The sequence below is a fragment of the Salmo salar genome, chromosome 01 (genome assembly GCF_965601325.2).
Source record: "Salmo salar chromosome 01, fSalSal1, whole genome shotgun sequence".
NCBI lineage: Eukaryota > Metazoa > Chordata > Actinopteri > Salmoniformes > Salmonidae > Salmo > Salmo salar.
Window position 1 is genome coordinate 83093590 of NC_138291.1, and position 27103 is coordinate 83120692.

The 27103-nt window shown below is 43.5% G+C and overlaps 1 protein-coding gene across 3 annotated transcripts in view; it reads left to right on the forward strand.

Moving 5' to 3' along the window:
* The first annotated feature begins 462 nt into the window (after positions 1 to 462).
* Positions 463 to 27103, forward strand: part of ankfn1a (ankyrin repeat and fibronectin type III domain containing 1a) — a 234714-nt gene continuing 208073 nt past the window's right edge. For 2 of the 3 annotated variants that reach the window (XM_045723336.2, XM_014212988.3), the window contains exons 1-4: positions 463 to 1167; positions 3096 to 3220; positions 3491 to 3670; positions 8129 to 8313. In XM_045723336.2, coding sequence (XP_045579292.1) covers positions 1108 to 1167; positions 3096 to 3220; positions 3491 to 3670; positions 8129 to 8313 — 550 coding nt within the window. In that variant the 5' untranslated portion in view covers positions 463 to 1107. The other variant, XM_045723338.2, reaches the window with a different exon arrangement.

Here is a 27103-nt window from a genome sequence, read left to right on the forward strand (position 1 = left end):
AACTGTATGATATTATATAAAACATCCGTGTGGTTCCCAGAATATAATATTATTTCTCTAATGTGTTCATCCTTAAGTGAGTCTAAAAGCTTTGGCCAAACCCTGGGTCTGTCCCAAGTGGCACCCTATTACCTATATAGTGAACTACATTTTGACCAGAGCCATATGGGCCCTCGCAAAAAGTAGTGCACTATAAAGGCCTTTATTTTTCCTGGGAATAGGGTACAATTTGGGACTCCGTGAAATCAAATCCCTGAAATGAATCTTATTGAATGATTAATGTATTTTTATAATCCCGACATTCACAACACAACACTGTTATGTGTCTCACATACATCAGAGAAATATTAGGCAATCTATGTATTCGATGTAGGCTGATTGATTGTTTTTGTAGAGTATATTGCAAACACTGTTTTTAATGTGTAAGACAAATCTCCTTCTAAGGCCCATGTTGAAATTACAACATCTGCTAAATCATCCAGCTAGATAACATGTGATAGAATAAGCCTTCCACTGATTTATGTGAGTGAGGTTACTGATGCTGATAATGATGGTGGTAGTTTTGAATGATGAAGAGGCTGATTATTGTGGTGTTGTAGTTAACAATACCATCAAACATCTTTTTATCATCATTTCCATACAACTATTCCATGTTCCAAGTAGCCTAGGACCAACAGTCATCAAGCTCCTTTTCAAAGTGTATTTTCATGTAGCTCGTTCATGTATGTGGTGGTCACGTTGATGTGTGATGAGATGGGCTGTTGTTTATCCAGATTGCTCCGTCGATGGAGCCTAATTGCAGTCTTCGCAATTTTGGGCGGACAGCCTAACGACATAAATATTTCCTGTCCAAGTTATCTTTTCCTTCAGACGGCTGCTTTGAACTGATGATGAAGGTCTCCTCATAGTAACTGACTCAAATCTTTTTTTGACATAAAGTACGAGCCAAGGGGTGGCCAAATATAGTCTGTTTACCGCAGGACGTGGACTTGTGGTAACTAGCTGATTGTATGTGGACCATTTCCCTCGGCTATAGATTGGTGTCCGGCTGTCCGCTATCCGATGCTGCTGCCCATCCTCAGTCCGGGACGATAGGCTAATTAACTGATGACTACCGAGCGCTCTGATGTCCGACCTCCCCATGATGTCGAACTGGGGATTTGCGTGGTAAGTTCTCCTAAAAATCGAAGTCTTTTTGAAAGTATGAACTAGCCTACATCCGGCCTACCCTCTGCCTTGTTTTTTAGGCTAGGCTACTGCATTTTAGGGATGTAGGCTATTGTATTGCTAGGCAGCAGCAAACTCAAGACAAAGGCAGAAAAAGAGAAAGACACGTAACAGGGAGTAAACGACGAAGGAATGCTTCGGGAGAGCATATGTTTTGTTCTGAACTGAGATTTCAGGGGGAAAGAAACAAAGATGGAAACTTTAGGCTACATAAGACTTAGTAGAACGTTTTAATGTATCCGCAGCTTGCTTTGAAATCGCCCGGGGGCTTTTGCAATTACTACGTTTTGCTGTAACATTGTAGTTTCGCTGCAACATTGTTAAAGTATAATTAATGGGACAACTAGCAAGCTTTCATGCAATAATGTAAAGCTGAAGTGAATTTCCCGTTGAATAGCAGCTCATGTCGTGTTCCACGGAGGAAAGTACAGTAGGCTAATTAAAGATGGGCGAAATGAAGGAGAGAAAAGATTTTCTTATGGCATGCAGGAATATCATCTTAACAGGGGACACAGTGTGTGTTATTGTAGCAGTAGCCTAGCACGTTTTCTTCTGCATACAAGATAAAGCTATAGCAATACCTTTTCGAATTATGTGATGTAGTTTGACATTTTTTCCATGCTGACCAGGGAGTTGCCCATACTGTACAGGCTGACTCACAAGCCTAAACATTGGCCACGTGGAGGAAAGTGGGTAATGATTTGGACTATTACTGTCACACATCATTCTACTGTTGACCTTTCGCCAACACAGCAGCAGTGTGTCGCCAGTGATTATGCTATTGTAAGCTTAGGCGGCAGTTAGCCTAGCGGTTAGAGCGCTGGGCCCGAAAGGAAAGGTCGAATCCCTGAGCCGACAAGGTGAAAAATATGCCTATGTGCCCTTGAGCAAGGCACTTAACCCTAATTGATGATAATGGCAGACCCTGGCTGTGACCCCACTCTCCGTTTGTTTATTCCATGTGTAACTAACTCTGTGTTGTCGTATGTGTCGAACTGCTTTGCTTTATCTTGGCCAGGTCGCAGTTGTAAATGAGAACTTGTTCTCAAATTGCCTACCTGGCTAAATAAAGGTGAAATAAATAAATATGTGAAATAGGACAAATATAAGCACTCACCAAATAATAATAACTATTATTATTGTAAGCTCTAGTGTTCTTTTTTGGAAACTGTGTTTCCATCAGTAGTGTGACACTTGTGAAAAGCAGAATCAACAACCTCTGCATCATCAAGACAGTTGCTCTGTGAGAAGGCGTTAGACATGGAAGATGTTAACCACTGTTCTCAGTTAGTCATTTTTATGTAAATGCCAGCTGAAAAGTAGCAGTGGCCTGGCCTTGGCCCCAAGTCAGAGCAGGTCCACTGAGGCCATGGCCCAGAGAGACACTGGAGCCGGGTCGTGGAGGTGTAAACACAGAAGTCGGAGACTTTTTGGTAAAACACTGCGGTAAGTCTTAGGTGTGTGTTAGGTGAGTGGTGTGTTACAGAGTAACTATTCACTAAGGAAGTTTAAAGCTCATGGTTTTCTTTCCGAACTGTTCAGTCATTATACCTTCATTAGGACTAGGCTGAGTAGTTACATATTATGACTTGAGGGCAATGTCTTTCTCAGTCCTTTAGTGATCCCTTCTCTCTTTGTCTGTTCCCCCTGAAAAGCCGTGTGTGTGTGTGTGTGTGTGTGTGTGTGTGTGTGTGTGTGTGTGTGTGTGTGTGTGTGTGTGTGTGTGTGTGTGTGTGTGTGTGTGTGTGTGTGTGTGTGTGTGTGTTCATTCAATGGGAAGACAGACAGTGACAGATATCCATTTAATGCTGAATTAGATAATAGAACTGAATGTCTCTTGGCTCACTTCTTTTCGTCTCCCCCCCTAGCTATGGCTGAAGATGTCTCTGGACTCTGATAAGGTGTGTGGGCTGCTGTCCCGGGACTCCAGGACCTCCTGTGTCTTCCAGGCTGCAGACGAGAAGGATGACATACCAGGGGTGGGGGAGGACAGGTACGCTCCAAAACCCTGTCCCTCCTCTCTTTTGCTCTCGCTGTGTCTTTGTCTCTCTCTTGCTCTCTCTTTCTCTTCTTTCCCTTTTCTCTCCTTCTCTCCCCTCGCCTCTCTCTCTCTCTCTCTCTATCACTTTTTCTTTTTCCATTCTCTTTCTGTCTTTTATCTCTCATGTCACTCCATATAGGCCTACATTCGCACCAAATTCTCGTCATATCTTTTCAGTTTGGGTGAAATGTATTTGTGCCTCTCTCCTATCTCCCTTGTCAGTGTTCTGGAGATGCTGAGCTATTCTAAGTTCTCTGACCTGGAGACATGGCTGTGCATGCCCTCCACGCTGCTCCCCAGGGCCCTAGAGTCCATCCGCTCTACCTCCTCCTCCTCAAGCTCCACCTCTACAGCACACCTCTCCACCTGCAGCGAGACTGGCGAGACAGACACACCACACAGGTACATCAGACCTAGGTACAAATGTCAAACACTTTGAGTGTTTGCTTTGGCCTGCCAGCTGGATGAGGTTTGCACTTTTGGGACTTTTGTATTGTTTCCACTGCAACAGGCAAGCTCAATTAAACACAGCTAAAGTGTTTGCAATTATTTAAAAGATTGTAAAAGAGGCAGAAGCTTCAACAATGTCCCATTTCAAGCACTTCGCTTTAAGAGCTGAGTTTTCTCTAGTGTTATCAAATGTCTGTGGAGGTTTCAAAGCCCATACAGCCACAGGCCCCGGTGTGGTCTTGTGTGGTTTAGTCTTTCAGTCATTACAAAGGCTCAATCCACCAGCCTTTCTCCATGAGTTACTACTGAGACACTTGAAGCACTTGACTCTTGATTCCCCAGATTTAGCTGCTGAGTGGCTGTTACCACACACACACACACACACACACACACACACACACTGGTCATTTGAGACACTTATTGGTCTTTGAACACCACTGCTTTTGACTGGGGAACAGCTCAGTGCCATGATGTGTGATTATGTTGCCAGTGTAGTTTTGAATGAGTGGTCGCCAAGTCTTACCCAGCTCCCCCCTCCCCCTGGTCACCCCAACATAAACTCTCACGGTATATGTATCTTGCTGTGAGTGGCAGACATTGATGTCCATGGAAGTCGATTGCAATCGTCCAAAGTTGAGGGATTAAAAAATGATCCAAATTTATAGAGAAGTGAACATGTTTTGAGAATTGGTCGATGTTGAGTTACTGCGGTAAAGAGCTATGTCAAGTTGGGAGAAGTTGGTGGAGTTTTTCGTGCGGAGGAGAAAGAGAGGAACCCATAGAGGATCATGGAGAAGCCGCAGTTACAACGTCACTGAAGTCAGGTACTATAGAGGAATATATTCAAAACTAGGTTATAGATATGTAATATCCGCTGCTTATAATCAGAGGGCCAGAATGTTATGACTGCAGATTGCAGAATTGTGCATCGTCGTGTGCCAGCTATAAGTATTGGCAGTACAGTCATAGAGTTCCGAATTCCAATGTAAAGAGCAAAGCTATATGATCTCCGCTGTGAATAATCAGTATGCTTCAGGCTAGGACTAATGCTTAATGCTCAAAGATGTTATGTAAGCTTCCTAATGATTTGGGAAAGGCTATTCAACTTACCTGGATAATGGGTATTTGAGGTCTTGTGCAATGTTTATATTGTATTTTCGGAACTAAAAAAATTGCCTTTGGCATCGTCAAAGATGGCTGAATAGTTAAGAGAAGAGAACACATTGACTTATTATTTAGCTTTGTATGTTTCATAGACTACTGTACATGTATCTCGTGGATTTTCCATTCAGGAGATGTATCATGAATATTTTAGCTTCTGGTAGTTGAGTTGTGTGTGTGTGTGTGAGAGAGAAAGTGAGTGCATGCATGTGTGTGTCAAACTGCCATGATGCAAATTAGGCACTATTAGTGTCACTCAAGAGCTCTGAAAAGAAAACCAGAAAATTAAATGTATCACATCTTCCCCTAACTAATGTTATAATCGTCCCCAATGGCACCCTATTCCCTATTAGGCAATTGTTTTTAAATACATACATAACGGTGCTCCAGCCGGTGACGCCGCCACATACAATTTAAGAATATCATCAAGGATAACCCTTAAACGTTTATTTCCGTTGTGGTCCTTTTGGAGGGGGAAGGGGGAATGCAACAAGGTTAGGCAGCAATTGTAGTGGCAACAGACAATGACAGAGACAATTGTTGTTTGTTTCATAACATGAGATAATTTAGTACAATTCCCTTTCCTAATAAACAACTATGGACAGGTACATCTCCCCTTTGCCACATACCCTTAATATACTGCTCCAAAAAATAAAGGGAACACTTAAACAACACATCCTAGATCTGAATGAAAGAAATAATCTTATTAAATACTTTTTTCTTTACATAGTTGAATGTGCTGACAACAAAATCACACAAAAATAATCAATGGAAATCCAATTTATCAACCCATGGAGGTCTGGATTTGGAGTCACACTCAAAATTAAAGTGGAAAACCACACTACAGGCTGATCCAACTTTGATGTAATGTCCTTAAAACAAGTCAAAATGAGGCTCAGTAGTGTGTGTGGCCTCCACGTGCCTTTATGACCTCCCTACAACGCCTGGGCATGCTCCTGATGAGGTGGCGGATGGTCTCCTGATGGATCTCCTCCCAGACCTGGACTAAAGCATCCGCCAACTCCTGGACAGTCTGTGGTGCAACGTGGCGTTGGTGGATGGAGCGAGACATGATGTCCCAGATGTGCTCAATTGGATTCAGGTCTGGGGAACGGGCGGGCCAGTCCATAGCATCAATGCCTTCCTCTTGCAGGAACTGCTGACACACTCCAGCCACCTGAAGTCTAGCATTGTCTTGCATTAGGAGGAACCCAGGGCCAACCGCACCAGCATATGGTCTCACAAGGGGTCTGAGGATCTCATCTTAGTACCTAATGGCAGTCAGGCTACCTCTGGCGAGCACATGGAGGGCTGTGCGGCCCCCCAAAGAAATGCCACCCCACACCATGACTGACCCACTGCCAAACCGGTCATGCTGGAGGATGTTGCAGGCAGCAGAACGTTCTCCATGGCGTCTCCAGACTCTGTCACATGTGCTCAGTGTGAACCTGCTTTCATCTGTGAAGAGCACAGGGCGCCAGTGGCGAATTTGCCAATCTTGGTGTTCTCTGGCAAATGCCAAACGTCCTGCACGGTGTTGGGCTGTAAGCACAACCCCCACCTGTGGACGTCGGGCCCTCATACCACCCTCATGGAGTCTGTTTCTGACCATTTGAACAGACACATGCACATTTGTGGCCTGCTGGAGGTCATTTTGCAGGGCTCTGGCAGTGCTTCTCCTGCTCTTCCTTGTACAAAGGCGGAGGTAGCGGTCCTGCTGCTGGGTTGTTGCCCTCCTACGGCCTCCTCCACGTCTCCTGATGTACTGGCCTGTCTCCTGGTAGCGCCTCCATGCTCTGGACACTACGCTGACAGACACAGTAAACCTTCTTGCCACAGCTCGCATTGATGTGCCATCCTGGATGAGCTGCACTACCTGAGCCACTTGTGTGGGTTGTAGACTCCGTCTCATGCTACCACTAGAGTGAAAGCACCGCCAGCATTCAAAAGTGACTAAAACATCAGCCAGGAAGCATAGGAGCATAGGAACTGAGAAGTGGTCTGTGGTCCCCACCTGCAGAACCACTCCTTTATTGGGGGTGTCTTGCTAATTGCCTATAATTTCCACCTGTCTATTCCATTTGCACAACAGCATGTGAAATTTATTGTCAATCAGTGTTGCTTCCTAAGTGGACAGTTTGATTTCACAGAAGTGTGATTGACTTGGAGTTACATTGTGTTGTTTAAGTGTTCCCTTTATTTTTTTGAGCAGTGTATATAGAACAATCAATCCCTAATATATATACAAGACAATCACAATATGATATACAACAGGTACCAAAAGGCAGACCATATGCTATCCCAGGCATTTCCTTCTCAGCCACGTACTAATACGACTTACTTTTGAGACATGCTACTATTTAGCAATTTTTTTCAGTGAAAACTTGAAACTACCTATGGAAGTTATACGTTTCAAATTATTCTGAAAATTATTCCAAAGAATGGCAGCTGAGTATAAAAAAGTTTCTTTCCCCATACCACTTTAATATCGAAAAGGAACAGCGTCAGTTTCACTCCTAGTGAATAGTTACCAAGTTAAAATAGTTACATAGGTACCTGGAGACCATACTGTGGACAATCTGATGTACCAGACACAATTTAATCTGAGCGACTCTCTCCTCCACTTTGAGCCATCTAAGGCTTTCAAAGTGGGAATAGTCAAGATGTGTAAGTGCTGGAAGTTTAAGAATAATCCTGACTAATTTGTTCTGAAATGTCTGCTATTTATTTTATATGATCTTGGGGGCAAGATCATGTATCAGGATTTAAGTCTATAGTAATTGCTTGTCAACTGCTCGTATAATTCAAAAGCAGTGTTTTCTAAATCACTGAAATGGCACCCTAAATTCCTACACAGTGCACTACTTTTAATAGAGCCCTCTGGGCCCTGGTCAAAAGAAGATCACTATATAGGGAAACGGGGGCCATTTGGAGTGCACACACTGTTCATTCATACCAATATACTGAAATTCCTTTATGGTTAATAGTGTTGACATTCCTACTGGTTTTGTCCATACTGCTTATTGTACAGCCAGACCAGACAAGCTAGACCACCACTAGCATGCTTTTGGAACCTTTCCACTCCAAAACAAAATTGATGAAAAAATATCTAAAATACATTTTTAAATACAGATATAGACCCGTTTTAATTGGTCAGTCCAGAAAAAGACGAGTTGTACTTGGTCAATCCAGAGGTCTACAGGTGTTAACTTCCTGTCTTGTGTCTTCTACTTCCTGTGCCTGTCGTAGACCTCTAGATAGGGAGGCCATGTTCCTGACCCCTGCACTGGGGCGGGAAATCCCATTCCTGGCCACACCCTTAGCCCCCATCCTGTCCTCTACGCCGTGCAACATAACCCCCCAGGTCGGGGTCAGTGTCAGGAAGCGCAGGAGATTGGCAGCCAGCCCCGGGGGACTACACTGGACCTCTACAGGTACACACTGACCTAATTATCTGTCTGTCAGTCTAGCTATCTCTCTTTCTCTGTCTGTCTCCCTCCTTATGTCTCACGCTCGTTTTTTCTCTTTCTCTAGACTGTATAACTATTATCTCTGTTTGCTTTCTCTGTCAGCCTCCTCTATCTTTCTGTCAGTCTCCTTCTCTCTATCTTTCTGTCAGCCTCCTTCTCAATATCTTTCTTTCTCTTTCAGCCTCCTCCTATCTATCTTTCTCTGTCAGCCTCCTTCTCTCTATCTATGTCAAGTTGGGTAGGGTGAGTCAAGGACCTCATTAACCTCTTGTTTTATTTTACAACTCCTTCACTTCTCAGTGGTGAACATTCTCTTCCCTCAGATCTGTGTTGATTTTTCACTGATGGTCATGTTTATGCTGTGGAGTGGCATGCTTCCTGTATTAGTGTGTGTGTGTGTGTCTCAGCTCCACCCTTATGGGGAATGATAAAGACTTCTTCCTGTTAGGAGATGTGTGTTTAATCTCTCTATCTCCTCTCCCGCTCTGCTGTTAGGTGTCAGAAGTCTAACCAGAAGTATTTGAACTAGGAGTTTTACCTTTACGCCACTAGAGGGAGCTCTAGTCTAATACAAGCACTGTGCTGCCAGAGTAGGACCTAACTCAACAGTATCATACCACTCCAATATCTCAACTCTCGGTAGAAAATGAGTTAATGTCAGTGTTGAGTCCGGTCTCGAGACCACACATTGAGTGTCTCGGTCTTGTTTCAGTGTAGAATAAATGTTTATGTGATTACAGTATCTGCTTCCATTCCGTCAGCGCATTAAACTATTATCTGGAAATGTGCATGTACACCCTGGCCCATCTACATTTGCTAGCCCCAATTCTGACTTGTACTCTGATATCTGCTTCACTGATTTCTGCTCCTGTAAAAGCCTGGGTTTTCTGCACGTTAACACTAGAAGCTTATTACCTAAAATGGATCAATTGAAAGTGTGGGTTCACAGCTCCAATCCAGATGGGTTGGTCATTACAGAGACGTGGTTAAGAAAGGGAGTTTTGAATACTGATGTTAACCTTTCTGGTTATAACCTTTTTCAGCAAGACAGATCTTCCAAAGGTGGGGGAGTGGCAAACTTTACCAAGGATCACATTCAGTGCTCGGTTGTCTCCACCAAGTCTGTCCCCAAACAATTTGATTTGCTGGTTTTAAGCATTAAACTTTCAAATAGCTCTTTGTTGACTGTTGCTGGGTGTTATCGTCCTCCATCAGCACCGGCCTGTACCCTACCTGCCCTAAGCTCTCTCCTGGCCCCTTTCACTAAGTCTGAATTTGTCCTGCTAGGTGACCTAAACTGGGACATGCTTAAACCACCTGACCCAAGTCCTAAAGCAATGGGACTACCTAAATCTTTCTCAGATTACTACCAATCCCACAAGGTATGACTCCAAACACCCAGAAAAGGCTACTCTCCATGATGTTGGTCTTACAATTAATCCTGATAGGTATCAGTCTGGTGTTTTCTGCAATGACCTTAGTGATCACTGTTTTACAGCCTGTGTTCATAATGGATGCTGAGTGAAACGACCTGTCCTGATTTGTCATAGACGCTTGCTAAAACACTTTAATGAGCAAGCCTTCCTTCATGATCTGGCCTCTGTAAAATGGTATAGAATCAGCTTGATCCCTTCAGGCGAAGATGCTTGGACCTTCTTTTTTATATTTTCAGTTGTATTGTTGACAAACACACCCCCATAAAGAAAATGAGAATTAAAAACAGGTACAGCCCCTGGTTCGACAGTGATCTTGCAGAGTTACTCCACCTCAAGAATTGCATTTGGTGAAAGGCTCAGCACACGCATACTCAGGCTGACTGGCTCTCGTTCAGGCAAATGAGAAATAAGTGCACTCAGGATATCCGGAAGGCCAACGTTAGTTACTATAAGAAGCAGTTCTCTCTCTGTGGGTCTAACCCCAAAAAGTTCTGTAAAACGGTTAAAGACCTGGAGAATAAACCCATCTCCTCACAGCTGCCCATGTCCCTTAATGTTGATGATGTGGTGGTTACTGACAAGAAGCACATGGCTGAGCTCTTTAATCACCATTAATTCAGGATTCCTATTTGACTCAGCCATGCCTCCTTGCCCGTCCAACATTTCCTCATCTCCCACCCCTTCTGTGACTATCCCTGATGCTTCTCCCTCTTTTTCCCCTGCCCCGCTACAAAGTTTCTCCCTGCAGGCAGTCACTGAGTCCGAGGTGCTAAAGGAGCTCCTGAAACTTGACCCCCAAAAATGATCTGGGTCAGATGGTTTAGACCCTTTCTTCTTTAAGGTTGCTGCCACTATCACCACCAAGCCTATCTCTGACCTTTTTAACCTGTCTCTCCTTTCTGGGGAGGTTCCCATTGCTTGGAAGGCAGCCATGGTTCGTCCTTTATTTAAAGGGGGAGATCAAGCTGATCCTAACTGTTATCGGCCTGTTTCTATTTTGCCCTGTTTAGCAAAAGTGTTGGAAAAACATGTCAATAATCAACTGACTGGCTTTCTTGATGTCTATAGTGTTCTCTCTGGTATGCAATCTGGTTTCCACTCAAGTTATGGATGTGTCCCAGCAGCCTTAAAGGTTCTCAATGATGTCACCATTGCCCTTGATTCTAAGCAATTTTGATACGGTAGACCATTCCATTCTTGTGCGCCAGCTGAGGAGTATTGGTGTCTCTGAGGGGTCTTTGGCCTGGTTTGCTAACTACCTCTCTCAAAGAGTGCAGTGTATAAAGTCAGAAAATCTGCTGTCTCAGCCACTGCCTGCCACCAAGGGAGTACCACAAGGCTCAATCCTAGGCCCCACGCTCTTCTCAATTTACATCAACAACATAGATCAGGCAGTAGGAAGCTCTCTCATCCATTTATTTATATGCAGATGATACGATCTTATACTCAGCTGGCCCCTTTATTTTGTGTTAAATGCTCTACAACAAAGCTTTCTTAATGTCCAACAAGCTTTCTCTACCCTTAACCTTGTTCTTAACACCTCCAAAACAAAGGTCACGTGGTTTGGTAAGAAGAATGCCCCTCTCCTGACAGGTGTAATTATTACCTCTGAGGGTTTAGAGCTTGAGGTAGTCACCTCATACAAGTACTTGGGAGTACGGCTAGACAGCACACTGTCCTTCTCTCAGCACATATCAAAGCTGCAGGCTAAAGTTAAATCTAGACATGGTTTCCTCTATCGTAATCGCTCTTCTTTCACCCCAGCTGCCAAACTAACCCTGATTCAGATGACCATCCTACCCATGCTAGATTACGGAGACATAAGTTATAGATCGGCAGATAATGGTGCTCTCGAGCGGCTAGATGTAATTTACCATTCTGCCATCAGATTTGCCACCAATGCTCATTATAGGACACATCACTGCACTCTATACTCCTCTGTAAACTGGTCATCTCTGTATACCCGTCGCAAGACCCACTGGTTGATGGTTATTTATAAAAACCTCTTAGGCCTCACTCCCCCCATCTGAGATATATACTGTAGCCCTCATCCTCCACATACAACACCCGTTCTGCCAGTCACATTCTGTTAAAGGTCCCGAAAGCACACACATCCCTGGGTCGCTCCTCTTTTCAGTTCGCTGCAGCTAGCGACTGGAACGAGCTGCAACAAACACTCAAACTGGACAGTTTTATCTCTCTCTTCATTCAATGACTCAATCATGGACACTCTTACTGACAGTTGTGGCTGCTTTGTGTGATGTATTGTTGTCTCTACCTTCTTGTCCTTTGTGCTATTGTCTGTGCCCAATAATGTTTGTACCATGTTTTGTGCTGCTACCATGTTATGTTGCTACCATATTGTTATGTTGTGTTGCTACCACGCTGTGTTGTCATGTGTTGCTGCCTTGCTATGTTATTGTCTTAGGTCTCTCTTAATGTAGTGTTGTGTCTCTCTTGTCGTGATGTGTGTTTTGTGCTATATTTATGTTTTATTTATTGATTTTTAATCCTAGCCCCCGTCCCCGTAGGAGGCCTTTTGCCTTTTGGTAGGCCGTCATTGTAAATAAGAATTTGTTGTTAACTGACTTGCCTAGTTGCCTTTTTCTAATGTCAATATGCCTTGTATACTGTTGTTTAGGGCAGCTTTCATTGTTTTATTTTACTGCGGAGCCCCTAGTCCTGCTCAACATGCCTCAGATAGCCCCCTTGTCCCACCCCCCACACATGCGGAGACCACACCTGGCTTAACTGGCGCCTCCAGAGATGCAACCTCTCTCATCGTCACTCAATGCCTAGGTTTACCCCCACTGTACTCGCACCCTAACATACCCTTGTCTGTACACAATGCCCTGAATCTATCCTACGACGCCCAGAAATCTGCTCCTTTAATCTCTGTTCCCAAAGCGCTAGACAAGCAGTTCTTATAGCCTTTAGCCGTTCTCTCATCCTACTCCTCCTCTGTTCCTCTGGTGATGTAGAGGTTAATCCAGGCCCTGCAGTGCCTAGCTCCACTCCTACTCCCCAGGTGCTCTCATTTGTTGACTTCTGTAACCGTAAAAGCCTTGTTTTCATGCATGTTAACATTAGAAGCCTCCTCCCTAAGTTTGTTTTATTCACTGCTTTAGCACGCTCCTCCAACCCTGATGTCCTAGCCGTGACCAGCTCTGAAACCAGATTGCATAGCGGAGAAGGTACTGTGGGATTCGAAATGGTCGGTAATCTATTTAACTTGGCTTTTGAAGACCTTAGAAAGGCAGGGTAGGATAGATATAGGTCTGTAGCAGTTTGGGTCTAGAGTGTCTCCCCCTTTGAAGAGGGGGATGACCGCGGCAGCATTCCAATCTTTGGGAATCTCAGACGATACGAAAGAAAGGTTGAACAGGCTAGTAATAGGGGTTGCAATAATTTCTGCAGATAATTTTAGAGGGTCCAGATTGTCTAGCCCTGCTGATTTGTAACGGTACAGATTTTGCAGCTCGTTCAGAACATCAGCTATCTGGATTTGGGTGAAGGAGAAATGGGGGAGGCTAGGGCGAGTTGCTGTGGGGGGTGCAGGGCTGTTGATCGGGGTAGGGGTAGCAAGGTGGAAAGCATGGCCAGCCGTAGAAAAATGCTTATTGAAATTCTCAATTATAGTGGATTTATCGGTGGTGACAGTGTTTCCTAGCCTCAATGCAGTGGGCAGCTTGGAGGAGGTGCTCTTATTCTCCATGGCCTTTACAGTGTCCCAGAACTTTTTTGAGTTTGTGCTACAGGATGCAAATTTCTGCTTGAAAAAGCTAGCCTTAGCTTTCTTAACTGCCTGTGTATATTGGTTCCTAACTTCCCTGAAAGTTGCATATCGGGGGGCTATTCGATGCTAATGCAGAACGCCGCAGGATGTTTTTGTGCTGGTCAAGGGCAGTCAGGTCTGGAGAGAACCAAGGGCTATATCTGTTCCTGGTTAAAAAAAATAGAATGGGGCATGCTTATTTAACCTCTATGGGCTATGTGGGACGCAAGCGTCCCACCCCTGGTACACCCTATCAACAACAGGTGAAATATCAAGAGCGCGAAATTTGAAAACAATTAAATGTCATAATTCAAATTTCTCAAACATACAACTATCTTACACCCTTTGAAAGATAAACATCTCCTTAATCTAACCACGTTGTCCGATTTCAAAAAGGCTTTACGGCGAAAGCATAAAGTTAGATTATGTTAGGAGAGTACATTGACAATAGCTGTGTGTAATGTTTTGTCAATTCAAAGACAGGCGTCACCAAAAGCAGAAAACCAGCTAAAATTATGCACTAACCTTTGACAATCTCCATCAGATGACACTCCTAGGACATTATGTTAGACAATACATGCATTTTTTGTTCTATCAAGTTCATATTTATATCCAAAAACAGTGTTTTACTATGGCGTTGATGTTGAGGAAATCGTTTCCCTCCAATAACCGCCAGTCAATCAGCACAACAAATTAAATAATTACTATTCGAAAACATTGGTAAAATAGTATATTGTCATTCAAAGAATTATAGATTTACATCTCTTGAACGCAACCGGATTGCCAGATTTAAAAATAACCTTACTGGGAAATCACACTTTGCAATAATCTGAGCACTGCGCCCAGAAAAATACGCTTTGCGATACAGACTAACCGCCATGTTGGAGAGATCGAAAATACTATGTAAATAATCCATTACCTTTGATTCTCTTCATCAGATGTCACTTCCAGGAATCCCAGGTCCATAACAAATGTAGTTTTGTTCGAAAAAGCTCATAATTTATGTCCAAAAAGCTCCGTGTTGTTAGCACATGATCTATGCCCGCCGGACTTCTCTTCATGAACGAGGGGGAAAAAAATATTTACGTTCGTTCAAACATGTCAAACGTTGTATAGCATAAATCATTAGTGCCTTTTTTAACCAGAACATGAATAATATTCAAGGCGGACGATTGCATTCTCTTTTAAAACGTATTGGAACGAGAGTACCCAACATGAACTCGCGCGCCAGAGTCTAATCGGCCACCACCGTTCCAAGGCTCTTGTTCGGTCAGATCTCACAGTATAAGACTCAAAACACTTTGTAAAGACTGGTGACATCTAGTGGAAGCCATAGGGAGTGCTCAACGATTAATAAGCCCCTGTGTGTTTCAATGGCATAGGCTTAAAGGTAATTCAACACATCAGGTATCCACTTCCTGTCAGAATTTGTCTCAGGGTTTTGACTGCCATATGAGTTCTGTTATACTTACAGACACCATTCAAACAGTTTTAGAAAATTCAGAGTGTTTTCTATCCAAACCTGAACAATAATATGCATATTCTAGCTTCTGAGTTGGTGTAGGAGGCAGTTAAAAATGGGCACATCTTTTTTTCAAAATTCTCAATACTGCCCCCTAGCCCCAACAGGTTTTAAGATGGTGAGGAAGGCACTTTTGAAGAATAACCAGGCATCCTCTACTGACGGGATGAGGTCAATATCCTTCCAGGATACCCGGGCCAGGTCGATTAGAAAGGCCTGCTTGCTGAAGTGTTTTAGGGAGCGTTAGACAGTGATGAGGGGTGGTCGTTTGACCGCAGATCCATTACGGATGCAGGCAATGAGGCAGTGATCACTGAGATCTTGGTTGAAAACAGCAGAGGTGTATTTGGAGGGCAAGTTGGTTAGGATGATATCTTTGAGGGTTCCCGTGTTTACGGATTTGGGGTTATACCTGGTGGGTTCATTGATAATTTGTGTGAGATTGAGGGCATCGAGCTTAGATTGTAGGATGGCTGGGGTGCTAAGCATGTCCCAGTTTAGGTCACCTAGCAGCACGAGCTCTGAAGATAGATTGGGTGCAATCAATTCACATATGGTGTCCAGGGCACATCTGGGGTCAGAGAGTGGTCTATAGCAAGCGGCAATGGTTAGAGACTTGTTTCTGGAAAGGTGGATTTTTAAATGTAGAAGCTCAAATTGTTTGGGTACAGACCTGGATAGTAAGACAGAACTCTGCAGGCTATCTCTGCAGTAGATTGCAACACCGCCCCCTTTGGCAGTTCTATCTTGTCGGAAAATGTTATAGTTAGGGACGGAAATTTCAGGGTTTTTGGTGGTTATCCTAATCCAGGATTCAGACACGGCTAGGACATCCGGTTTAGCAGAGTGTGCTAAAGCAGTGAATAAAACAAACTTAGGGAGGAGGCTTCTAATGTTAACATACATGAAACCAAGGCTTTTACGGTTACAGAAGTCAACAAATGAGAGCACCTGGGGCGTAGGAGTGGAGCTAGGCACTGCAGGGCCTGGATTAACCTCTACATCACCAGAGGAGGAGTAGGATAAGGGTACGGCTAAAGGCTGTCAGAACTGGTCGTCTAGTACGTTCGGAACAGAGAGTAAAAGGAGCAGATTTCTGGACGTCGTAGAATAGATTCAAGGCATAATGTACAGACAAAAGTATGGTAGGACGTGAGTACATTGGAGGTAAACCTAGGCATTGAGTAATGATGAGAGAGATATTGTCTCTAGAGACGTTTAAACCAGGTGATGTCACCGCGTATGTGGGAGGTGGAACTAAATGGTTGGTTAAGGCATATTGAGCAGGGCTAGAGGCTCTACAGTGAAATAAGACAATATTCACTAACCAGAACAGTAATGGACAAGGCATATTGATATTAGGGAGAGGCATGCGTAGCTGAGGGATCATAGGGGTCCAGTGAGTCGTTGGGCTGGCTGGAGACACATCGATTCAGACAACTAGCAGGCCGTGGCTAGCAAGCTAGCAGAAAGGCCTTAGAGGGACGTCGCGACGGAGGAAAGTCTGTTTTAGCCTCCGCGTGCGGTGACGTCGATAGACCAGTCGTGATGGATTAGTAGGGTTCTGAGTAGCAGAGGGGTCCAAGTCCAATTGGAAAAATAGGTATAGTGGTCCAAGAAATTGGCTGATGTATCGATTCAGCTAAGAGTCCAATATGCTCTAGACAGCTAGCGGGCCACAGCTAGCGGACCGCGGCTAGCAGGCTAGCAGATGGACATTCAGGGGACGTCGCGACGTGGGGGCCAGTTGAGTACCCTCTCGAGCAGATTACGTCGGTAGTCCAGTCGTGAGGGATCAGCGGGGTTCCGTGCTCTGTACCGGCAGTAGAAGGGGTCCGGGTATTGTAACCCAGGAGTGGCTGATGGGCCTCTTCAGCTTGCCGGGAGAATGGGCCTAGCATGGGCTCGCTCCAGGCTAATTGGTGCTTGCTTTGGGACAGACGTTAGCCAGGAGTAGTGACTCGGATTGCAGCTAGCTAGCTGCGATGATCCAGGTGAAAAGGTCCAGAGCTTGCGGTAGGAATCCGGGGATATGGAGAGAAAATAGGTCCGGTATGCTCTGGTTTGAGTCGCGTTGTACAAGCTGGCGAGAGCTTTCCGAGCTAAAGGTTAGCTGATGACCGCTAGCAGTGGTTAGCTGACTACTAGCTAGTAGCTATTGAGCTGGCTAGCTTCTGTTGCCTTACCTCCTTACTCAATTTGCACACACTGTATACATATTTTTCTATTGTGTTATTGACTGTACGTTTGTTTATCCCATGTGTAACTCTGTGTTGTTGTTTTTGTCGCACTGCTTTGCTTTATCTTGGCCAGTTCGCAGTTCTCAATGAGAACTTGTTCTCAACTGCCTACCTGGTTAAATAAAGGTGAAATAAAAATAAAGGGTAAATAAGAAATATAAAAATAAAACTGCTTCGCCAGGCCACAATTTCCACACTCCTTTCATGAAACTTTACTATCTTATCGCCTATTGAAACATGGGCTTCTTACTTTTCTCATAACATTAGTTACCTACTGTCCTTTACTCTCGTTGAACGTTGAAAAATATCCTCAAACTTTGTCGCGCTCATCAGAATTTCCTTGATACGCTGGTATGGAAGAGTGGGGGAAATTGTTTGAAAGTTGCACGCTCACCATTAGTAAGGGGAGACCGGGGAAAATTGTATCATATTTAGTATTTTTGTCTATGGATTGGCTGCGGTTCCGGATTTTCTGGAAACCCGATTTGCAGTAGCTATAGATAGAGAATTCTGCGCATGTGAAGGATTTTTTTTCTTTCTGTAGCTGCTGCACAGTGCTCCGCTGCCGCTTTCCCCTCCTTGATCCCCTCCTTGATCAGCGATGAAAGCCTTTGTTGATGTGTAGCCTACAAACTTCATGTTGTACACAAAGTACATGTTTAAACTATTGCATTCCATGCCTGTTCAGCACAAGCATGATTTCATGTTCTTTTTTCAGGAGGGGAGTTAGGCTACATGCAGCTATTTACAGTATATTGTACACAAAAGACAAACTTGCAGATAGATTTTTTCGCCAATGCAAAACTCAAGTGGGGAGTTACATGCAGCCATCTAGGCAGCATATCGAACACAAGCAAGACACAGACACAGTCTAATTAGCAATTTTATGTATTTTTTTTCATCATCATTGCAAACATTGGCTAAGCAGGAGGTAGACAGGCAGTCAAAGTAGTAGTGTTCTTTTTCAGCAACTCTATCATATGTCAGCAACTACAAAGATTAGCCTCCATCAGGGAGGGGCAGCTGATGTAGGTCTGTGGATCAATCCCCCCCCAAAATGTATATTTTTGAGGTTCTTCAAAGTAGCCTTGATGACAGCTCGGCACATTATTGGCACACTCTTGGCATTCTCTCAACCAGCTTCGTGAGGTAGTCATCTGGAATGCATTTTAATTAACAGGTGTGCCTTGTTAAAAGTTAATTTATGGATTTTTTTTCCTTAATGAATTTGAGCCAATCAGTTGTGTTGTGACAAGGCAGGGGTTGTATACAGAAGATAGCACTATTTGGTAAAAGACCAAGTCCATATTATGGTAAGAACAGCTCAAATAAGCAAAGAGAAACAACAGTCCATCATTACTTTAAGACATGAAGGTCAGTTAATCCAGAAACTGTCAAGAACTTTGAAAGTTTCTTCAGGTGCAGTCGCAAAAACCATCAAGCGCTATGATGAAACTGGCTCTCATGAGAACCACTACAGGAAAGGAAGACCCAGAGTTACCTCTGCTGCAGAGGACAAGTTCATTAGAGTTTAGGTCACCTCAAATTGCAGCCCAAATAAATGCTTCAGAGTTCAACAGACACATCTCAACATCAACTGTTCAGAGGAGACTGTGTGAATTAAGCCTTCATGGTCAAATTTCTGCAAAGAAACCACTACTAAAGGACACCAATAAGAAGAAGGGACTTGCTTGGGCCAAGAAACACAAGCAATGGACATTAGACCGGTGGAAATCTGTCCTTGTGGTCTGAGTCAAAATTGAGACACCGAGTAGGTGAACGGAGGATCTCCGCATGTGTGGTTCCCACTGTGAAGCATGGAGGAGGAGGTGTGATGGTGTGGGGCTGCTTTGCTAGTGACAATGTCAGTGATTTATTTTGAATTCAAGGCACACTTAACCAGCATGACTATCACAGCATTCTGCAGCAATACGCCATCCCATCTGGTTTGCGCTTTGTGGAATTATCATTTGTTTTTCAACAGGACAATGACTCAAAACACACCTCCAGGCTGTGTAAGGGCTATTTGACCAAGCAGAGTGATGGAGTGCTGCATCAGATGACCTGGCCTCCACAATCACCCAACCTCAACCCAATTAAGATGGTTTGGGGTGAGTTGGACCACAGAGTGAAGGAAAAGCAGCCAACAAGTGCTCAGCATATGTGGGAACTCCTTCAAGACTGTTGGAAAAGCATTCCAGGTGAAGCTGGTTAGAGAATGCCAAGAGGGTGCAAAGCTGCCATGAAGGCAAAGGGTGGCTACTTTGAAGAATCTCAAATATAAAATCTATTTTGATTTGTTTAACACTTTTTTTGGTTACTACATGATTCCATATATACACGCTTACACACACACACACAGTGGGGTCTGAAATTCTTGACATGCTTGATAAAGATGAGCATTAATAACAGTATAAAATAAATTATTCAAATACTGACCTATGTTAATAAAAAAAGGAGGAAATTATATTATTTTATACTATACCGAACAAAAATATAAACCCAACATGTAATGTGTTGATCCCATGTTTCATAAACTGGAATAAAATATTCCAGAAGTTTTCCATACACACAAAAAGCTTATTTCTCTCAAATGTTGTACCCAAATGTGTGTACATCCCTGTCAGTGACAATGATGAGGCTTATTTCTGTCAGTAATAAAGCCCTTTTGTGGGGAAAAACACCCAGGCCCATACATGGCTGTAATTATGAGTGAGAAAGTTACAGAGGGTCAAAGATCATACCCCCAAGACATGTTAACTTCTCACCATTACAAATAACGGGAGGTTAACATATTCTTTGACCCTCTGTAACTTTCTCACTCATTATTTCATGATTTATTCAGGATTATGCGTAGTCATGGTAGCATCCATTTGTTTGAGCATGCAATATAACTCAGTATTTAAGTGATGTATTTTATACAGCAATATACATTATTGCTTATCTTTATCAATGGTGTCAGTAATTTCGGAACCCTGTGTGTGTGTGTGTGTATACAGTATATATATTTTAGGAACTCAGTTGGCGTCTCAATTCACTGTTGAGATTTAGAAAAGTAGAATACACAAGGTGTAATTTCAAAATGTGTTTATGCATCAGCAGTTTTTCTCTTGTTATGTCAGTCACTGACAGTCACTCAATTAGCCCATGTCAGCGAAAATGTTTTTTGATTACTAGTAAGTTAGTTTAGCGGCCAGCTTGTAGTAATCATGGTTGAATTACCATTCCGGGGCCCCATTGATTTTGTTAGTCACTCGCTCATATATCATATTAAAAACGGCAAACATTTCCCTCCCATGGCAAAATGAGTAGAATTGCATTAAGTATTTGTTTTAAATTGCTCAATCTTCGCTCTGGCCCATGGCAAAATGTGTACAATTGCAGCAAAATTGCTTTAGTGATAATTTGTGGAGTGGTTCTCTATTTGCCCTCAGCATGTTTTTTTTTTCACCATTTTGAATGTCTAAAGAATCTATATACTAATGAAAAATGAACACAGAATACTGAACATTTGGAACTCTTATTTGTTGGCAATTTGACAAAATTACAGTCATCGTCTTGAATTGGACATGCATTTTTCTTGTTCGGTCTTGACTCAGTCTCACACCCTACTCCATTCTTGGTCTTGACTCTGACTTGATTTGCTCTGGTCTTGGCCTTGAATCGGTCTTGCTTTAGGTGGACTCGAACACAACACTTGAACGTCAATATCTATTTGAATCTCTCAGACTTCCTTTATGAGCAAAAACACCAAACTGACCTTAGATCAGGGGCAACTTCATCCCACGCCTATATTTGAAGTTCAAGAAATGCAAATGATAGAAATAGATATGGAAATCAGATATTGATATTCCTTGGTTAATAATAATATATGCCAGTATGCAGATGATTTTATCGAAAGCAACTTAGTCATGCATGCATACATTTTGTACGTATGGGCGGTCTCAGGAATTGAACCCACTGTCCTGGCGCTGCAATCGCGATGCTCTGGTTTTCCTCCTCCTGTGTCATGATGACAGAAGTCACTGTTCAATGACAACATGTACTTCCAATCATGACATAGTCAAATGTCATTCAGTGTCATTTTTGCTTCTGAAATGTACTTTGTGACATTATTAATGAATGAATCATCTCATTCTGTTGCGATCCTGAGAATTGGACATGTTGGATTCCCTTGCTAATGTGGAGGTGTGAATTATGATATTGACTTTGAGGTCGATTAGTCGATATAGCTTACAACGGCATTGGCATGAATGTCATAGCAAGTTATTTGCACTGAGTGTACAAAACATTAACGGGTTGCATTACTGCCTCGTATGGCAACTGCTCGGCCTCCGACCGCAAGGCACTACAGAGGGTAGTGTGTACGGCCCAGTACATCACCGGGGCCAAGCTTCCTGCCATCCAGGACCTCTATACCCGGTGGTGTCAGAGGATGGCCCTAAAAATTGTCAAAGACTCCAGCCACCCTAGTCATAGACTGTTCTCTCTGCTACCACTCAGCAAGCGTTACCGGAGCGCCAAGTCTAGGTCCAAGATGCTCCTAAAAAGCTTCTACCTCCAAGCCATAAGACTCATGAACAGCTAATCAAATGGCTAACCGGGCTATTTGCATTGCCCCCCCGGAGCGTTGATGCTACTCTCTGTTATTATCTATGCATATTCACTTTAATAACTCTACCTACATGTACATATTACCTCAATTACCTCGACATTGGTGCCCCCGCACATTGACATTGACTCTGTACCAGTACTCCCTGTATTTAGCCCCACTATTGTTATTTACTGCTGCTGTTTAATTATTTATTATTCTTATCTCTTACTTTTTTGTAGGCATCTTCTTAAAACGGCACTGTTGGTTAAGGGCTTGTAAGTAAGCATTTCACTGTAAGGCCTACACCTGTTGTATTCAGCGCATGTGAGCCCTTCCTAATATTGAGTTGCACCCCCTACTTTTGCCCTCAGAACAGCCTCAATTCATCAGGACATGGACTCTACAAGGTGTCGAAAGCGTTCCACAGGGTTTCTGGCCCATGTTGACTCTAATGCTTCCCACAGTTGTGTCAAGTTGGCTGGATGTCCTTTGATCCACCACCCATTCTTGATACACACGGGAAATTGTTGAGCGTGAAAAACCCAGCAGTGTTGCAGTTCCTGACACAAACTGCTGCACCTGGCACCTACTTCCATACCCCGTTCAAAGGCACTTAAATCTTTTGTCTTGTCCATTCACCCTCTGAATGGCACACACACACAATCCATTTCTCAAGGCTTGAAAATCCTTCTATAACCTGTCTCCTCCCCTTCATCTACACTTATTTGAAGTGGATTTAACAATAGACATCAATAAGGGATCATAGCTTTCACCTGGATTCACCTGATCAGTCTATGTCATGGAAAGAGGTGTCCTTAATGTTTTGTACACTCAGTGTATAACCAGTCAGCGTCTTATTATGCTCTGTTGGCATACATTGTCTTAGCTATTGAGTATAATTTGAACTATACAGAAGATAAAATGGATACTTAATATCAGCAGCTACATTAACTGCCAGAATAAAGGAAACTCTTCAGTAAATGAGGGATGAAAAATATATATATATAAAGCAGGTGCTTCCACACAGGTGTAGGTCCTGAGTTAATAAAGCAATTAACATCCCATCATGTATCAGGTCAAGTATAAACATTCTGAGCAGGCAAATATTGGGCCTATTTTGACTTCCATAGCCATGCCCCCATAGGATGACAATGCCCCCGTCCACAGAGCAAGGGGTGGTCACTGAATGGTTTGATGAGCATGGAAACGATGTAAACCATATGCCATGGCCGTCGCAGTCACCAGATCTCAACCCAATTGAACCTTATGGGAGATTCTGGAGCGGCGCCTGAGACAGTGTTTTCCACCACCATCATCAAAACACCAAATTATATTATTTCTCGAAGAACGATGTCACGTCCCTCCAATAGAGTTCCAGACTCTTGTAGAATCTATGCCTAGGTGCATTGAAGCTGTTCTGGCTCATGGTGACCCAACATCCTATTAAGACACTTTGTGTTGGTGTTTCCTTTATTTTGGCAGTTACCTGTATATTTGCATTGCGTAGATGGAATGTTTTCACTATTGTAAGTGTCTGAAACTAGGGCTCTCAACTTTTCAGTTCAGAGGTTATTGTAAAGTGAACTTGACTGTGTGGAGCTTTGTGGCTACGTGTGTGCGTGCATGGCAGAGTATGTGAAAGGAGCTGGAGTGGAGCAAGGAGCAGAGCGTGCCCAATTTGACTGGAGCATGGAGCAAGATTCCCAAAGGCTGGAGTCGGCCTTCTCGCCCGCCCCAATTTCACTCCAGTAGCGCTCACTTTACGAGCTCAGAGCATGCCTGGCCCAGCAAGCATTTGTAGTCTACTTGGGTGCTGCTATAGCCCCTTGCTTTAGCTACTGTCATGGAGTTCGCTAAATATTTTCTTAAAGAAACTGATAAAACACACAGGTGCAAAATCAAGGTGACTTACAAAGATGAGGACCAAGAGCAAGAGAGGGAGTGTAGTGGACTTCGCTGTCCGTGAGACGAGAACAACATGCTCTCGTGTTTGTCTATAAAGCACTTCTGAATAAGCTACCTTCTTATTTATCATCACTCATCAATATTATAATTATAATTCCTAAAACCAGGTCTCAAGCATGGATTACACTTGAGGCCCATGCGATTTCCACAGAGTTGGGTATGGTTGCCTTTTCCTGTTACTCTCCTTGCCTATGGAATAGCCTGCAGACTAAACTTAAACTTGAGACTCTTGTCCCCCTTGCTCATTTTAAATATTTATTGAAGCATTTTAATTTTTGTATTGCTTGTAACTGTTTCGGGTAATACAATGTCTTGTGCTGTTAGGAGAATAACTTATGTGTAAATGTAATTCTTTGCTGTATTTTATTTATCTGTTATCTGTGATTGTTTTGTTTGTCTTGTGTAGTTTCTTAATCATTGTACCTAAACTGTATGTGTAATAGAGGTCGACCGATTATAATTTTTTTCACCGCCGATACCGATTATTGGAGGGCCAAAAAAGCCGATACCGATTAATCGCCCGATTTATTGTTTTTTGTAATAATGACAATTACAACAATACTGAATGGACACTTATTTTAACTTAATATAATACATCAATAAAATCAATTTAGCCTCAAATAAATAATGAAACATGTTCAATTTGGTTTAAATAATGCAAAAACAAAGTGTTGGAGAAGGAAGTATAAGTGCAATATGTGCCATGTAAGAAAGCTAACGTTTAAGTACCTTGCTCAGAACATGGGAACATATGAAAGCTGGTGGTTCCTTTTAACATGAGTCGTCAATATTCCCAGGTAAGATGTTTTAGGTTGTAGTTATTATAGGACTATTTCTCTCTATACGATTTGTATTTCATATACCTTTGACTATTGGATGTTCTTATAGGCACTTTAGTATTGCCAGTGTAACAGTATAGCTTCCGTCCCTCTCCTCGCTCCTACCTGGGCTCAAACCAGGAACACATCGACAACAGCCACCCTTGAAGCAGCGTTACCCATGCAGAGCAAGGGGAAGAACAACTACTCCAAGTCTCAGAGCGAGTGACGTTTGAAACGCTATTAGCGCGCACCCGCTAACTAGCTAGCCATTTCGCTCCATCCACCAACGTGGCGTTGGTGGATGGAGCGAGACATGATGTCCCAGATGTGCTCAATTGGATTCAGGTCTGGGGAACGGGCAGGCCAGTCTATAGCATCAATGCCTTCCTCTTGCAGGAACTAGGAGGAACCCCAGGGCCAACCGCACCAGCATATGGTCTCACAAGGGGTCTGAGGATCTCATCTTAGTACCTAATGGCAGTCAGGCTACCTCTGGCGAGCACATGGAGGGCTGTGCGGCCCCCCAAAGAAATGCCACCCTACACCATGACTGACCCACCGCCAAACCGGTCATGCTGGAGGATGTTGCAGGCAGCAGAACGTTCTCCATGGCGTCTCCAGACTCTGTCAAGTCTGTCACGTGCTCAGTGTGAACTGCTTTCATCTGTGAAGAGCACAGGGCGCCAGTGGTAAATTTGCCAATCTTGGTGTTCTCTGGCAAATGCCAAACGTCCTGCACGGTTTTGGGCTGTAAGCACAACCCCCACCTGTGGACGTCGGGCCCTCATACCACCCTCATGGAGTGTTTCTGACCGTTTGAGCAGACACATGCACATTTGTGGCCTGCTGTAGGTCATTTTGCAGGGCTCTGGCAGTGCTTCTCCTGCTCTTCCTTGCACAAAGGCGGAGGTAGCGGTCCTGCTGCTGGGTTGTTGCCCTCCTACGGCCTCCTCCACGTCTCCTGATGTACTGGCCTGTCTCCTGGTAGCGCCTCCATGCTCTGGACACTACGCTGACAGACACAGCAAACCTTCTTGCCACAGCTCGCATTGATGTGCCATCCTGGATGAGCTGCACTACCTGAGCCACTTGTGTGGGTTGTAGACTCCGTCTCATGCTACCACTAGAGTGAAAGCACCGCCAGCATTCAAAAGTGACCAAAACATCAGCCAGGAAGCATAGGAACTGAGAAGTGGTCTGTGGTCCCCAGCTGCAGAACCACTCCTTTATTGGGGGTGTCTTGCTAATTGCCTATAATTTCCACCTGTTGTCTATTCCATTTGCACAACAGCATGTGAAATCTATTGTCAATCAGTGTTGCTTCCTAAGTGGACAGTTTGATTTCACAGAAGTGTGATTGAATTGGAGTTACATTGTGTTGTTTAAGTGTTCCCTTTATTTTTTTGAGCAGTGTATATAAGTGGATGTTGAGTTCTGTAGCTCAGATGCTGTGGACATTTTATGGTCACTCTACTTGTTTTTCAGTATCAACTTTGTGTGTACTATACGTATGAGTGAGTGAGTTTGCTAATGTTGTCACTTTTATTTTTCATGCTGTATGTCTGTGAGTGTTCCAGCTAAAAGCTCTGCACTATTAACCTGTTAGGGCTAGGGGGCAGTATTGACACGGCTGGATAAAAAACATACCCGATTTAATCTGGTTACCACTCCTACCCAGTAACTAGAATATGCATATACTTATTACATATGGATAGAAAACACCCTAAATTTGAATGGTGTCTGTGAGTATAACAGAACTCAAATGGCAGGTCAAAACCTGAGAGATTCCTTTACAGGAAGTGGCCTGTCTGACCATTTCTTGAACTTCTTTTCCATCTCTATCATTTACTAAGGATCTCTGCTCTAACGTGACACTTCCCACGTCGTCCATAGGCGCTCAGAGCCCGGGAAAAAACAGAATGTCGTCATTCCAGCCCCAGGCTGAAACACATTATCGCCTTTCTCAAGTGGCCGATCAAGGGACACTGGGCTTATGCACGTGACCCCGACCGCCCCCGCCTTTGGGATTTTTTCCTCTGTTTGCCGAAAAGGAGATTCCCTGTCGGAATATTATCGCTTTTCTACGAGAAAAATGTCGTAAAAATTGATTTTAAACAGCGGTTGACATGCTTCGAAGTACGGTAATGGAATATTTAGAATTTTATTGTCACGAATTGCGCCATGCGCGCGACACTTCTTTACTATTTCGGATAGTGTCTGGAACGCACGAACAAAACGCCGCTATTCGGATATAACGATGGATTATTTTGGACCAAACCAACATTTGTTATTGAAGTAGCAGTCCTGGGTGTGCATTCTGACGAAGACAACAAAAGGTAATCAAACTTTTATAATAGTAAATATGATTATGGTGAGTGCTAAACTTGCCGGGTGTCTAAAT